Source organism: Aedes albopictus, chromosome 3 (genome assembly GCF_035046485.1).
Source record: "Aedes albopictus strain Foshan chromosome 3, AalbF5, whole genome shotgun sequence".
In the NCBI taxonomy this organism is placed as follows: Eukaryota; Metazoa; Arthropoda; class Insecta; order Diptera; family Culicidae; genus Aedes; species Aedes albopictus.
In genome coordinates this window covers 12,272,680-12,288,757 of record NC_085138.1, presented here as the reverse complement: position 1 = coordinate 12,288,757, position 16,078 = coordinate 12,272,680, and the positions used below count along the sequence as shown (strand labels likewise).

At 38.8% G+C, this 16,078-nt stretch overlaps 1 protein-coding gene across 1 annotated transcript; it reads right to left on the bottom strand.

The window, feature by feature from the left end:
- Window positions 1–9,154: 9,154 nt before the first annotated feature.
- Window positions 9,155–10,087, bottom strand: LOC134291129 (uncharacterized). Its single transcript, XM_062858487.1, has 3 exons — window positions 9,924–10,087; window positions 9,634–9,828; window positions 9,155–9,565 (listed from the first exon to the last, which is right to left on the bottom strand). Exons 1-3 carry the CDS (start codon window positions 9,991–9,993, stop codon window positions 9,441–9,443), a joined length of 390 nt encoding a protein of 129 aa, XP_062714471.1. The 5' UTR covers window positions 9,994–10,087; the 3' UTR covers window positions 9,155–9,440.
- Between the last annotated feature and the right edge of the window lie 5,991 nt (window positions 10,088–16,078).

Below are 16,078 nucleotides of genomic sequence, written 5' to 3'. Positions count from 1 at the left end.
GTGAATGTTGCAATCATAATTCGACACCCAGTTCCAACCCAGGATCAAAACAGAAAACGGCGTAAGCGCATCAGTAAAAACTGAGAGTCTTCGTTGCGATTTCACGCTGTTTTATTTTGTGGATTGTTAGTTGTGGTTGGATCCCACCGTATCCTTCCCATTTTGGGCACCTTCTGGATGCTGGGTTCATCGTAGAATGCAACGAGCTCGTGGTTCATCCTTCTCCGTCACATAGGTTCACATCTCGTGCCCGTAGATGACCACCGGTCTTATCAGCATCTTGTACATGACGCGGTGAATCTTTTTCGACCGCATATTCTTGTGGAGCCCATAGTAGGCCAGACTTCCGCTGATGATGCGCCTACGTATTTCGCGGCTAACGTTGTTCATTTCATTTATTTAGTATTACACTAAATTCAAGTTAAAACTGAATCAATAATATTTCTCCATAATACACGGTTCGTGGCTGCCGTTCTCCATCCTCGGTCGCGCCCCATGCTCGCCAAGTCACGCTCCACCTGATTCGCCCATCGTGCTCTCTGCGCTCCACGCCTTCTTGTGCCAACCGGATCTATCACGAATACCAACTTTGCAGGGTTGTTATCCGACATTCTTGCAATATGCCCTGCCCATCGTATCCTTCCGGCATTGGCCACCTTCTGGATGCTGGGTTTGCCGTAAAGTGCAGCGAGTTCATTCTTCTCCACCACACACCGTTCTCCTGCACACCGTCGAAGATCTTCCTTAGCACGCGTCGCTCGAAAACATCGAGTGCTTGCAGGTCCTCCTCGAGGATGATCCATGTCTCGTGTCCGTAGAGGACCACCGCCCAAGTAACAATCAGCATGCCTTGAAGATTTATTCATGTTTTATCCTGATTTTATACCAGCATGTGAAAAAGCTGGTTGTTCTGTACTAGTTTTATGTGGTAGTTTTTAGTTTGCACCTTTGGCATTCCATAAAACTATCATATAACTTCTGCTATAAACATCGTCATTTAAAGACTTGCAAGTGGTCATAAATTGGTTTTATCACTAATTAGGCTCAGTGTACCAGTTATGGCTATAGTACCTCAGATTCGCCATAGCTGATTTTCAACCTTTAAAGATACAAATCATCAAGAAAAATTTCGTAAACAACAGATCACGATCACAAAAGATGATTGCAATCATTCAAAATTCACATTTTGCTCCAATTATGATAGAAATAAATCATTTTCCTTAACTTTTCGGCCTCCTTGCCCCCTATTTCGCCATAGTGTACCAGTTATGGCAAATCCCATAAGGAATGCATGTAAATAGTGCGAAGTGGAACCCAAATTAACAAATGTGTCCATAACTGGTACAGGGTTCCTATCATTGGCACACGCCGTAATAAATATTAAAAGTAGTTTTGGCTCCGGTTTTATATTTTTCCTGTAAAGTATGAAAACTAATCTATCATTTGACTTATTGTTTACATTCGTCGGTCTTCTTCTTATTTTTGTAGAAATAGTTTTTCTTAGGTAGTGCGATAACTGGTACAGGCACCCTATATGCCATTTCAATAAAACTTGCATTTGCGGTTGTTGTCGGAGAGATTTCTTTTTGTAAACAAATAAACAAAACTGTGAGGCAACGCTTAGAATCAACAAAAGATTTCGAGGCCGTATCATAGACCAAGAAATACTGCGATAAGACCGTTAGTTTTATCATACGCTCAGTTATGACCGCCTTGGGAGGGTTAGTCCTATTGGAAAAATCATCAGGAGCCCAGAATTTTATCAGAAAAATATGTCGCCTAGCCGGGATAATTTATGTAAATACAGAAAAATCATTACTCAATTTTATGATTTCACGAACAGCGTAGGATCAAACTTAACGATTCAACATGTTTCCGTCATTTTATGTTCAGAAAAATTACATTTTGTCTTTGAAACTCTGCTATGTTAAAGAAAACCTTTTTTGTACCCAATTCCACCGAGTAAATTGAATGCATTTAACTTTCAATTACTGCACATTTTGAGTAGCGCACTTATTTTTTGTCATTATCACAGTCACATTCACCACAAATTTCCCGTGGCATGTCTGCTGACACGTATTAAATAGGAAAACAAACCTGAATTCCAGATCGGCATCTTTCCAATTGATGGCTGGATAAATAACCAAGCACAATTTATTCTGACGATCGAACATTGATAGTGAAAAATAATTAAAACAAATATTTGACAAGTCAGAATATGGTTTTATTTAGAAGGTAGATAAAACTATGACACAACCCGAAATCCCTTACCGTATTCGGTCGGCCGAGGACCGACCCGTCGAGAGTCCGACGGCACACTAATTGCCATACCAATAAGTGATTGGAAGGCAGTGCCCGAAGCTCTCGACAATTAAAAATAACTTCCTCTCCCGCTTTGACATACATGTGCACAACAGACAATGTGTTAGATGTTCATCTAATCCCATCCGAAGGGGGTTTGGATTGTGAAAAGAAGATAACCATGTGCGATTGTGGAATCGAGTTCAGTTCTAGGCCTGCTGGCGACGGAGATAGTCGAGTGAATCCGTAGCTTGAAGGAATAGAAGCGCCCGTCTAGCGAATTGGGAGTCGTGAGTTCGAGTCTCACCGGAGAACGTGGATTTCTTTTCATAATTTCAAATCTCAATTTGTTCATCGAGCACATGTTCTGTTGTGCACATGGATGTCAAAGCATTTTCAACAGTGTAATTTCCCACATGGCTTGGTCAGCCAAAGCAAAATCAAGAAATTGACATCCGAAATCCTAAGCCGGATTGCATACGAAGTCCTGTAAATCATAATAAGGCTGGGTCAACTAGCCAGATCGTGGACTTTTGGAGGCATAAAGGAGCTCGAGAGTATTTTCAAGTCGGCATCAATGGTTTTATGGTTAGGGTTTTTGAATCGCTAAAAAACTTCGATAAAATCAAAATTGTTACTTGGGCGGTCTTATTAGCGTTTTGTACATGGTGCATTTGGTGCGTGGGAGAATCTTTTTAGACCGCAGCTTCGTCTGGAGCCCGTAGTAGGCCCGACTTCCGCTGATGATGCGCCTTCGAATTTCACGACTCACGTTGTTGTCAGCCGTCAGTAATGATCCGAGGTAGACGAATTCCTCAACCACCTCGAAGGTATCCCCGTCAATCGTAACAATACTACCCAGACGGATCCGGTGTTCGGTTCCGCCTAACAGCATGTAGTTTGTTTTTTGAGGCATTCACCACCAGTCCGACCTTTGCTGCTTCGCGTTTCAGGCGGGTATACAGCTCTGCCACCGTTCCAAATGTTCTGGTGATAATGTCCATGTCGTCCGCAAAGCACACAAATTGACCGGATTTTGTGAACATCGTTTCCCGGCTGTTGAGCCCGGCTCGTCGCATCACGCCTTCCAGAGCGATATTGAAGAGTAGGCATGAGAGTCCGTCACCTTGTCGCAGTCCTCGGCGAGATTCGAATGAACTGGATAGTTCACCCGAAACCCTTACGCAGTTTTGCACACCGTCCATCGTTGCTTTAATCAGTCTAGTCAGCTGCCCAGGAAAGCCGTTTTCGTCCATGATTTGCCATAGCTCTGCGCGGTCGATACTTTAATATACCGCTTTGAAGTCGATGAACAGGTGATGCGTTGGGACCTGGTACAGTTAGAAAAAATCACCGACTTCGGTAATGTTTTACCGAAATCTCAACCGTTAAGTTTGTTTTACAGGAAAAAATCGGTAAAGGTAGCAACTTTTACCGAAGTTCATTAAAGTTTGACAGATAAACGATAACATTTTACCGAAATTTGTTAGTTTATTTCTGAATTTCATTAAACGATAACATTTTACCGAAATTTGTTAGTTTATTACAGAATTTCATTAAAAATCCATTACCGAACGCTCAGCGGTTGAGATTTCGGTAAACATTACCGAACGCGATTAACTGTGTATTCACGGCATTTCTGGAGGATTTGCCGTACAGTGAAGATCTGGTCCGTTGTCAACCGGCCGTCGATGAAACCAGCTTGATAACTTTTTGTCGCCCGTTGCCCATCGCCGCAAACGAATGTTCTGGATGCGCTTCACTCCGGATTTCTTGACGAGCTGCTCTCACCCTAGGAGCACTCCGCTTCTCACCTTGCGCACGAGACTAAGTCACGAGAACAAGTCTTGTTCTGGTTCCCACCAACTGGATCTGCACGTTGCTCGGTCATAGCGCAACAATCTGTCTGCTTGTGGCCGGATTTGTAGCAAAAGTGGCACGTTACCTTCGATTTCTTCAAATCCGCCTTGAGAACTGACTCACCACGTGTTCCAGAGCAGCGCTTCGACACTTCGTCCACCAACTTGGATTTGATGAGCTCCAGCGTAAGCTCGTCGTCCGCTCTGGTCTCCAGCGCCGTCGTCAACGTGTTGAACGATCCCGGTAAACTCCGGAGTACCATGGCCACACCTGCAGATTTTAGTCCAATTCCTGGCCTGCCGCCGTTAGGCGTTCGAAAAGCTCTTGCATTTCGAACACGTGTCTCTTGATGTCGTCGCCGTCGGAATACCTTTATCGCAGATCTTCTTGAGCAGGGACACTTCCGAGGTAAGCGTTGCCTTTTCCTCCAGCAAAAGCCCAATCGTCGCATGAGCACGTTGGTCACCGCTGTCCCAAGCTTCAACCATCGCTTCATTCGCCGCTCCGGGTTCTGCTCCCGGCTCCGGACGTCTCACGGTGTCAAAACTTTGATTATTATCGAACTTTCATGTACCTCGGATTTTTCTTCATATAATGTTAGAATTTCGGCTATAATTTATAAATGCAAAATTTGAAAATATTCTGACGGGGAAAATTTGAGTTAGATGAGTTTTTAGCTGTTTTCCATACTAAAAATCAATAATTACTATTTTAGCCCAAAAAAACGTCCCATACAAAATGTATGGAAAAATTTTCGCCGATGGAATATTTTCTAGTTTTCCAATTATGAATATATAGCCCAAATACTAATCATTTTCGAAGAAAAATCCGAGGTACATGAATGTTTGATAATAATCGAAATTTTGACACCGTGCGTCTTCCGGTCACGAATCGCCAAAGGTCCTCCCGGATGAGCAGAAACTGCACCTTCGTCTTCCATGTCGAATAGTTTGCTCCGTTGAGCTTGACGATGCCCAAACGTTCCATTCCGCTGCAGAAATCTTCACTTTTCTTCAAACGGTCGCAACAAGGGGGAGACGCTGAGCACATCTTTACTTGCGCCAATTTTTTTCAGTGTGCCACCGGGTATTGAATTGTGCCTCAGTGTGCCCCGAAGTGCCACTGCTTGATGATTCAGATTTTGCTTGGCAACTGCCAAGACAACCAACAGTTTGTTTTTATTTTGCAGGTCAAATGCACATGGTTGCCTAGTTTTTTCACCCAAACTCAAGTGTCAAAATTGTGCCTCAGAGTGCCTCGGTGTGCCACACAGCGTATACGACGGTGTGCTTGACACCTCTTGGCACAATGTTCCAAGCGACTAGCCCCTTGGGTCGCAAAAATCTTGAGGTTTGAGAAAAATTTTCACTCTTATTTATCGGTTGCTACGGTAACCACTCCAATCGAGAGTGTGTAGTAGAATTTCGTCCGAGTGCCAGTTCGCGCGCGTTGCTTCGGTGGTTCGATTTTTCTTTTTCTATTCCGAAGTGAGCATTTCGACGGCGGCGGACCCAGCGTGCATCAGTGTGCTATAGAATTTCGTCCGGGTGCCAGTTCGCGCGCGTTTGCTTCGGTGGTTTGGTATTTTTTTTTCTTTTCTATTTTGTATTCCGAAGTGAGCATTTCGACGGCGGTGAGTGTGCGGTGGACGCGTCGTGGTCGTGGATCGAGTCGGTTCCGAATTGTTTGCTTCCCGTCGCGCTAGTTCCCAATACACTTTTAGTTGATAATAAATATTTTCTTTCATTTTTTGTATTTACACAAAAGAGTGAAAAGTGTTAGTTCGGGCTCGCCGGTCGAAAAAAATCCGAGCGCCGACAAGTGAGTCGCGTTCGGTGTATTTCTGTGTGGAATAGACTAAAGGTTTCTGCTCCCTAGTGGAATGGAGACGCGCGATAGAATTTTCATTTTGGCTAGTTTTTGCGTCGAAAAGTGGTCGGTTGTTAACGGCGGTTTGTGTATATTGATCCATTGTCAAATCATATCACCAACCATAGGTAACTCCCGGACTGACAATGTACCTTACCCTACTAACAAAAAAATCCTTCCTGAGACAAACGTGGAGATGCAGCGATTCGCGGTCTTTATAACAACGTTTGTCTTACTAACACTCCCTCCCATCCTCGATGACCGTAAGAACGTGGCCGGCGCCGTTATTGACCCTATTAAAGTTGAGAGCTCTCGACCTGTGTACATTGAGAATAGTAAGCTAGTCCTAATCCCTATTCATTGGTTCCTTGTGCAATTTCGATTGTTCTGGTCAATCACGGAGTAGCAACTACGAATTGTGCGGTCATCTATGCTCATGCTCATGCTCATGCTCATGCTACGGTAACCACTCCAATCGAGCAAAGGCCCATAACCTATTGGAGGGTAAAAGAAAGATAACCGTAGGTGTCGAGTGCTCAATATAAACTAAACATTTATTTCAAATTCAAAACTTAGACTACTACGATTGGTCCCTGCTACCGAGTTGCTTCGTCATACTCCATCAGTTCTCTGCTGATAGTAACTTATCTTCGATAAATAAGAAACCTGAATAATTTTGCTGGGCACTTGTTGATTTTGTTCAAGTCACAGTGTCTGTAGCAAAAAAAAAATCTAAAAATTCTGTACCGCTTAACTACCCACCAGATGAACGCTAGGGATCTTCGTTTCGATTTGGTGCTAAGGTCTCAAGTGCTAAGAAGGAAATGTTCTACGAAGGGTCTAGAACAACTTGTACTTTTTCTTGATTTATAGAACAAAACTCCTAGGAATACCAATTGAGGGGGTTAGAAGCAAAGAGGTGTAAGTGACAAAAACCCACTTTCGAGTAAATGAGGTTTAAAGTTTTTAACCAAATTTCCATCCCATACAAAATGTATGGAGTTTCAAAATCAACCCATTTTTCTCTGATTTATTGTATTTTTTCCAATCATCGTAGAAACAATCTTAAAAAAGTTCCCGAAAGCTTGAAATCAGAAGAATTTTATGATATGCTCAGCTCAAAATCGACATAAAAGTCACTTACACCCCTGTGCATCTGGGCCCCTCAATTTTTATAGTACTTTTCACTCAATATTTAAATGGGAAAACAACGCCCGATAGAAAAATTTTGCTCTTAGTGCCAAATGAAAGGGGAGTCCTTTAGCTTCCATTTGGTGGGTGACTTAAAGATATTTTTTTAAATAATATTCTTCCACCATAGACAACGTGAAGTGAACATAAATATAAGACGATCTCATGACTTCGAATAAAACCATTGCAACCATTATGTTGGCGTTGACGTTTATGAATGGAGCCCATATTAAACATTACCAAGTTCATTGGAATCATCAACCAGTGTTGGGAATACTCACTTGCAAAGAGTATACTCTCTAGATACTAGATTAGTGTGGTTCAAAAAATCGTTTTTGCTCCACACCGCTTATTCGATTCGTAATCAGATTCTAAGCCTTCTCCCAAAAATTGAGCTGATTTGGTGGAAAATTGAGAGTGCACAAGCCCTTCAAAGTTTGTATGGGAATAACTATGGGAAAAGGACGTTTTTCATTCAATCTACCATAGCATTTCTCCAAGTGCCCTAGAGTGTTAGTTGACCCTTGATTCTCCTAGGCTTCTCTATCAGCCTCAACTTTGCCGAAGACCACATTCAAATCGGACGCCTCATTAATTAGTTATTGATTTTTGTCCAGAATGAAAGTCTTTGATCATGATGGTTAAACTATTCGGTGGGCATCACTGCAGTTTGCCTTGAAACATAGTAGCCATGATTTCTGTGTGCTATCTTTAGCGCCATGTGCAGCAATGTTGCCTGCTGGGAAGCTGAAAGATCACTGTTAAAGTTTCTCCAGTTGGATAAAAATCGATAATTAATTAATGAGACGTCCGAATTGAACGTGGTCTTCGGCAAAGTTCTAGCTGATAAAGTAGCCGAGGAGTACCAAGGGTCAATTAACACTCTAGGGCACCTGGGGAAATGCTACGATCAAATGAAAGAAAAAAGTCCTTTTCCCATAGTATTTCCCATACAAACTTTGAAGGGCTTGTGCACTCTCAATTTTCCACCAAATCAACTCAATTTTTGGGAGAAGGCTTAGAATCTGATTACGAATCGAATAAGCGGTGTGGAGCAAAAACGATTTTTTGAACCACGCTAATACTAGATACTCTCTCGCGACACTTACTTTATTCGGCAACATTTGTGAATGTCCTTCATACACCGCTCAATGATAGCATGCTTGATAGCATGCTTCCGATCCGATCTGAGATTGATAGCAAGTAAGTATAACTCTTGCAAGTGAGTATTCACAACGCTGACTTTAGTGTTTTTGGAAACAAAAAAGTCTAGTTCTTGTTATATTTATTTCGCATTACTTCCAAATCACGATTACAGTTTTTTGTAAATTCCGTACGGCTAGAAAGGCATCAATAAAATACACAAAATTTTGTTCAACATTATTTTAAAAACCACGCACGTTGATATAAATTTGATCAAAGAGAAGTCTACTCTGTCTGGTGGTATCAGGTTGGAACTGGAAACAATAATCCAATAAAATTTAATTTAGGGCGTCTTTCTTCTCTTTTGTTTCCATCTCATCAGCACTTATCACATCTGCAGTTTATATTGTCGGGGTGGCGTCATTCCTCAATAAATTAACGTTGCACGAACAGACCGGATGAACTCAAATTGCTAATTTATGATAATATATTCGTCGCCTCTATGATATATTTTTGAATCGCAAAAAAAAAAATACGAAGTGGTGTTCAAAATCGATTAGGTAGCTGTTTTTGAAAACAGTGCCTTGTTTTGAAGCAGGTGCTGTTTTTTAAAAGCAGTTATTTTATAAAATTATGTAATTTTACCAGACATATACTGGATATGGACAAACCAAAAATCATTCAAAAAAAAAAATAGGTGAACAACACGATTTTTATAAATAACTGTTCTGTCTACTCTATATGACAAATTTAGGACTGTGATATCTTTTTAAAAATATTATTCTCTTAATTGAATGTTTCATGTGAACACATTTTATCACATATACGATCACTTTTTATTTTATTTCATTTTTTTTTTTGTTTGCATAGTCTATTATCGATGTCATGATGCTTTTTTTATAATTTACGTGTGTGTAGTTGATTCGTGAAATAAAACTGGCTTGTGTTAAACCAAGTACTAACAATATTCGATCTCAAACGCGTTCCAAAACAAATTCCGTAATGCATACGCCAATTAAACACGTGCACTGGTCACATTTGGCTGAGAATTTTTCAGTCTTCGTCTTAGTCTTGGCTTATCCACTGAAGGACTGAGCACCGGCGTTGGCAGCCGATCCGCTGAAACCACCGAAACCTGGGAATCCACCGGCACCACCGGAGAAGCTCTGGGCACCAGCGTTGGCAGCACTGCCGCTGAATCCTGAGATTAACATAAGTTACACATTAACTATCGCAAATGCAATCAACTGTCAGTCTAAAATGTTTTACCTGGGAATCCAAAACCGCCACCCTGGGTGAAGGATTGCGAAGCAGCATTAGCGGAACTTCCGGACAATCCACCGAAACCTCCGAATCCACTGTTGAAGCTCTGGGCGCCAGCGTTTGCTGCACTGCCACTCAATCCGAACTGTGCTGCACGCGCAACTCGGTTCAATGGAACTTCCACTGGGACTAGATAGGCAACTGCAATTTACAAAATATCACTTAAATTAGTTGATTTATTCACCAAAGTTCTGGCAACACTGCAAACACTATAACTTTCTTCCGCCTTAACTCACTTTGGTATGGAGCACAGTTGGCTGCAACCAGAACGGTGGCCAGAACAGCAACGGCAAAGATGGTCTTCATTTTTTTGGTTATGTTGATATGTTGAGTCCGCGAAGGAAATTCAAAAGCTTGCTCTGCACGCAATCACTTGCAAGTTGACAATGATATCAGAGCATCTTGTACCGGTTGGCTTTATATATCGAAAGGTGTTAAAACGTTTCCCGACCACTACGGTAGCAATACCAGTTTTCAGTGTCTCCGAGTTCGATGATTGCGTTCAGACTGATAATAAAACTGTCCCCGCCTTTCCCAATGAACTGGATTTGGGCCGGCCGACTGGAAGATGACTCTCGCCATAATGATCGGTGCAAGCAGATGGGACGCAGGGGACGAATGGGTTCCGGGGGTTTCCAAAATCTTTTTGGGATGGAAGTGCAAATCGGCCTCCGCGCCGTGTTAACTTTAAATATTTACCCAATTGAGTGCTTTTTATTTTGGTTGTAGTTTTGACATTCAAATTGGCAAACTGACTCACAAATGGCGATATCGGGGATTTTTAGGTGGACTACATTTTTTTTATTGCTAAACGTAAATTTATAAAATCTCAACCATTGACGTAATCCTATAAAAGGGGTGTTTCATATTAGATAATTGACAGATACTAGTTCCACCTTATACAACAATCTTGTTCAATATTGGACGATGGGTATCATTGCCTAAAAACGACCATGCGTTTTTCAAAACATATATAATATTTTAAGGACAATCGTCTTTGAATCCAAGTTCAACAATGCACCAGAACTTAAAATGCACAAATCTCAAGATGTAAATAACTAAAGATAATGCAGTTTTTATTTCGTTCTTGCTCACTTGTTATTAGCTTAATATAAGAAGTGATGTACGTCCCCGAATAAAAAATACAGTATAATAACCGAACGTTGTATTGTTACAGTACTATTTAGAACTACAGGTGATGGCCAAAATGTTTGGGATAGGCAACTTTTTTTTCTCTCACATGCTATAACTTTTCATGGAGTGCATAAAAAAACTCAAATTTTGACTGTTTGTCAACCTATTATATGTGCATCATTGGTACAAATTTGGGCTCGATTGATTAATCTTTCGCAAAATTAGAACCGTTCGGGTAAAACACTTTTTTTTTGACAACTTATTTTTAAGCTGTCATATCTCGGAAACCACTGAACCGAATTCAATGAAATTTTGAACGTACACTAACAATATACAAATGCTTCACAAACTATGAGAACATAGATACTTTTTGAACGTGAAAAAAATTATCATGGATTGACACTTTTTGGATTTTTTTTTTCGAAAAAATGTAATTATTTTACGTCAATGTCAATAAATTTTAATGTTGATGTCCAAAGATTTTCCACTTTCCTTTGAGCACATGGTTTATTTAAAGGGGAAATAATTCCAGAGTCTTCCTATTCATTTTCTTTTCGAGTTTTCCTATATTTTCGATGAATATGGAGTGTTTGAAATTGTAAGATTTCCTTAAATTTTTAAGGATATGCCGTATTTTCAAAATGGAGAGACTTGATCCCCCTTTTCTTGGTTTGTACTAAAGTTATAATTATTTGACACATTTTATCGTTGAATAGACTAGAATTCCAAGTAAATAGAGGCTTCCGAATAGAATTTTATTTTTCACATATATAATGTGTGTGTAAATAATCCTCGAGGGATCAAGTCTCCCCATGTCATTGTTGTGTATACTAAGCTGAATTAATTAAAATATGTTACCAAAAGCCTTATTTGGATAAATAAGTTTGAAAGTATTTTATTTAAACTATGTGCTGTGAAATTTTGACACGATTTGGTTCAATTTTCACAAAGTTATTGAGATTTTTCGGAATCGCCTAAAAGATTTCTGAAGGACTGAAAACAAACCATCAGCCGTTAAAAAATAATGCAATGTACAATCTAAATCACTTGTAGCCAAAACACAGTCGTTTGTCTAGGAGTAGTTTTGGAAAAATTATGCGAGAAGAAAAATGTTTTTGATTCCGAGCAAATATGGAGGGAACAAGCCTCCCCAGGGATCAAGTCTCCTCAGTCTCCCCTTTACGGTTTCAAACAATAAAATGTGCTGTAAGTATATTGTTTTTAATTGTAATTTCACTGCTGGCTATACATTTAATCAAATGGTTTTGAAATGGTTCTATTTTGTTGTGTTGTTTTGTTTTACATTACATAAGCCATATAATGTTATATTATCTTGTCATGTTCCTCCTGTTCATGGCATCCCTTCATATATAGGATCGCCCTCGTCTAAGTCTGAGTAATCTCTGATTGCATTAACAGTTGAAGCTTAGGCTCTTATGACCCACCAGCCAGATGACCGGATTTTGCAAACTAAGCATTATTTGTGGCTACACTTTGAGCCGCATGATGGAACTATGCTGAGCCCGCTATAAGTGTTATTAGATCACTAATGTAGTTGCATGAAGTGGGTGAACCGGGTTGACCTACATTCGTATTTCTCTCATCGCACTCTACATACCTAGCCCCAAGCCTAGCCTGCCATATCTCTTGGATCTGCAGTCCTTAGACACCTGGTTTACCACTTATTTAAACATTTTATTGACTTCAAAGACATGATTTAACTTATTCACTTTTTTCTCTTACCTTTCCTTTGCATGAAAAAAGTCACGAACATCAACAGAACGAAGCACGGAACAAATCTAAAGCTGAATAAATTTAGAAATACACGGAAAAATGATTTTTCGGAAAAGTGAATGATTCAAACGTAAGAAAAACAGTATAATATATTGTTACATTAAGATCGGATGTAAATGTATAATAGCCACAATGTGCAGTAGGCCTGTCCACCTTTTCAAAAATGTTCTTTGATTCTCAAGTCCACCCCCATATTTTGATTGGCATCCTAAAAGAAGTAACTGGTCAAAATTTCAGCCAAATCCATTGAAATTAAGAGGTGCATCAAATCAATTTTGTGTTTTTCGACTATATTTGAACATCAAAAAATCATGACTACACTAAAACATGTCAAAACTTTATTCTTTCGGCAGAAATTGAAATTTTAGGCCACATTTGGCTTTCACGAGTTTTAGAAATTTTTGCTCAACTCCTACAGCATTGGTGTAAAAGAAGCAAATAACCAAAAAACATTGGAGAATATGATGCCGTTTTGAAAAATCCAACTTATTACGTATATTAGGGTGTTCCAGAACGAAGTCTGTCAAAAAATCAACATTTCAAGGTTTTTCTGATTACACATGTGATAATTACACATGTTTCCTTCAATTTTATTGGCACACGTTGTTCGGAGAAGTAGTAGCAAACAAGTATAGCTTTCAATTTCTGCCGAAAGAATTAATTTTTGACAAGTTTTAGTGTAGTTATGATTTTTAGTAGTTCAAAAATAGTCGAAAAACACAAAATTGATTTGATGCACTTCTTAATTTCAATGGATTTGACTGAAATTTTGACCAGTTACTTCTTTTAGGATGCCAATCAAAATATGGGGATGGACTTGAGAATCAGAGAACATTTTTGAAAAGCTGGACAGGCCTATTCTACATATACTATACAGTAGAGTAAAGTGGGACAAAAGTTCGAGTGGGGCAAGAGTTTCTTTTGAAGTTTTTGAGCTCAATGCAAATTATTTCTTTCGGGTGTCAAGGTTGTTCGAACCCTTTATGAAAAGAAGTCTTTCACTCCAAAAATTATGAAAATTGATCAATATTTCGAAAAGTTATGACAAAATGTTGATTTTTGACCAAAAAATTGTTATATGCGATGGCCCTTCCAACGCATGGAATGGAATTGTAATGAAATCGAATTCGATGTTTTATTTTGGGGCGCAACTAGGTATATTTTGAAGATGCTTTAGCATATATAACTTTTTGCAAAAAAGATTTGGAAATCATACACATAGTGGGACAAAAGTTCAAATTGTGGGGCAAAAGTTCGAGTCATGTGGCAACTTTAGGTTTAAACCTAAAATACTGCAAAATGTACATATTATCTCTAAGAGTGATGAAGAGTGTGAGAAAATTCGATTAAAGTTGAAAAAAATGTTGTTTTATCTGAATTTTTCGGAAAACTACTAATTTTTGGTGAAGTAAATTTAACCCTGATTTGGGTAAAATCCAGATTGAATATTAAAGTGTATTCCAGTTCTAACATCAAATATTAAGTGGTTTCAGGTATTCCTGTTACCAAAGTGTCAAAATAGTGTGCTACGGTTAGCGAAATTCCACAAACACTAGTTTCGAACTTTTGCCCCAGTGGTGGGGCAAGAGTTCGAATAAAACACACACATACAAAGTGTTGTAACTCAAAATTGAAAAGACATTTGGCGTAGCTTTGTTCAGCAAAATTTTAGCTCAATGATGGTAGAATCACCACACGGTATTTATTTATTTTTATCTGCTTCGATTTTTGTTAAATAGGTTGAATTTTCAACTAGGGTCGAACTTTTGCCCCACCTTACTCTAACTGTTTAAAACATCAGCTGATTGGATGAGTTCAATCGAAAGTTGAAAACTATTTTCTGTGGTGCATTTTTTTTAGTACATACAGGTCTTATTTGCATGCACTGTTTATAGTAGAGTAATACTTGAGTAGAGCATTTGAATACTTGTATTAGAAATGATATTACTAAAACAATATATGATTCTTTTTTCGTTTTATTTTATAAAGACTGTTGGGTGCGAACTTTTGCCCCGCATTACTCTATTAGCCTAAGCAGCCGAAGTTTTTAGGAAAATGATTTATTTTTCTCAAAATTGGAGTAAATGCAGTACCGTAAAATGGGGTGTTAAGAACTAAGATAAATCGTTTAACACCCCATAGTTAAGGGATTTATCTTCACACACTACTTTGAAAAATCGCCAAACCATATAAAATTGATTTACTAATTCCAAATTCGCTTAAAATATTTGTTGGAAATAAAGGCATACTATAAGGATTACCTTACCACTCATGAAAATACATTTTTAACTGGACACTAGACATCAAAAATAGAACGGCATTGCTTCTTCTCAATCTCGCTACCATTGAAACATTCATTTGTGAGGTCCGAAATATTATTAGGAAAAATATGTGAGTAATCGTAAGGTGTTCTACAACTCATTTCAAACGAAACTAGGGTAAAATATTTGATGTAATTAAGGTGGTTATAAAAAAAGGAACACCGACATTTTTTGTGAAAAAACTCTAGTTTCATAAACTGGTGGGGTGTTAGGGGATTGAATTTCTCATATAACTTTTTTTATTTGTATCATGAAGTTTTGAGGCAATTGATTCATTGTTTAACAGTTACTATTCTGAATGACGTATTACGGATATCATTTTGGGTGTGACGAATGCCCCTTCAGGGTAAAGTCTCTATAAACAAAAAAAATAATTTTGGGTCATAGACATCCCATCAGTTGCTATGGATGGTAAATTCATCTAATAAAATATAGATCTTTAAAAACAAGTGTTAGATTGATACATATAATTAGAAAATTGGTCAAATATTTATCACTCAATGCCGCAGTATCCCCCCTCTTTACAGAAGGCGTATTCTTCAAAATAGGTTTTCCGTTTGTTTGCTTATTTAAATGTTATTAATGATTAACGCTAAAACGTGACAGCTTTTTGAAAATGTGTAATATGCTCACTTGTTCCATATAATATGTAAACCAGACTACCACTAACTCTTGCAAAAGAAAGTATTTATGAAGATGACTCAAAACTGTTAAAATATCTCATAATCTAAAATACGACCTATCAGCGATGCTCCAGAGTAGAAATATCAGCATTGAATACACAGTTTACACCCTGGGCCATCTAATGATGCTTGCATATAAAACATTTCAATATAAAGTTTCTAAGTGATCAAAAACTGTAAATATGTGTTGTGTATTGGTTTACAAACTGATGCTCAGTCTAAACTGTTCAATTTGGTTATTCTAACTAGTAACTGTAAATAATGTGTTTGTTAAAAATTTAAGCCACTCAGATACAGAAAAGAGGCAGTGTGCTGTGACGGTGGCAGGTCGCAAATTTGTGCCTGTCACGAAATTTTTCACGTTTGAATTTTCCTTATTTTCAAGTGTAAGGAAGAATTACGAACTATGTGTGATTCCGATTAACCCGGTCCATTTCCGGGTGTGCTACGGTGTCCGAC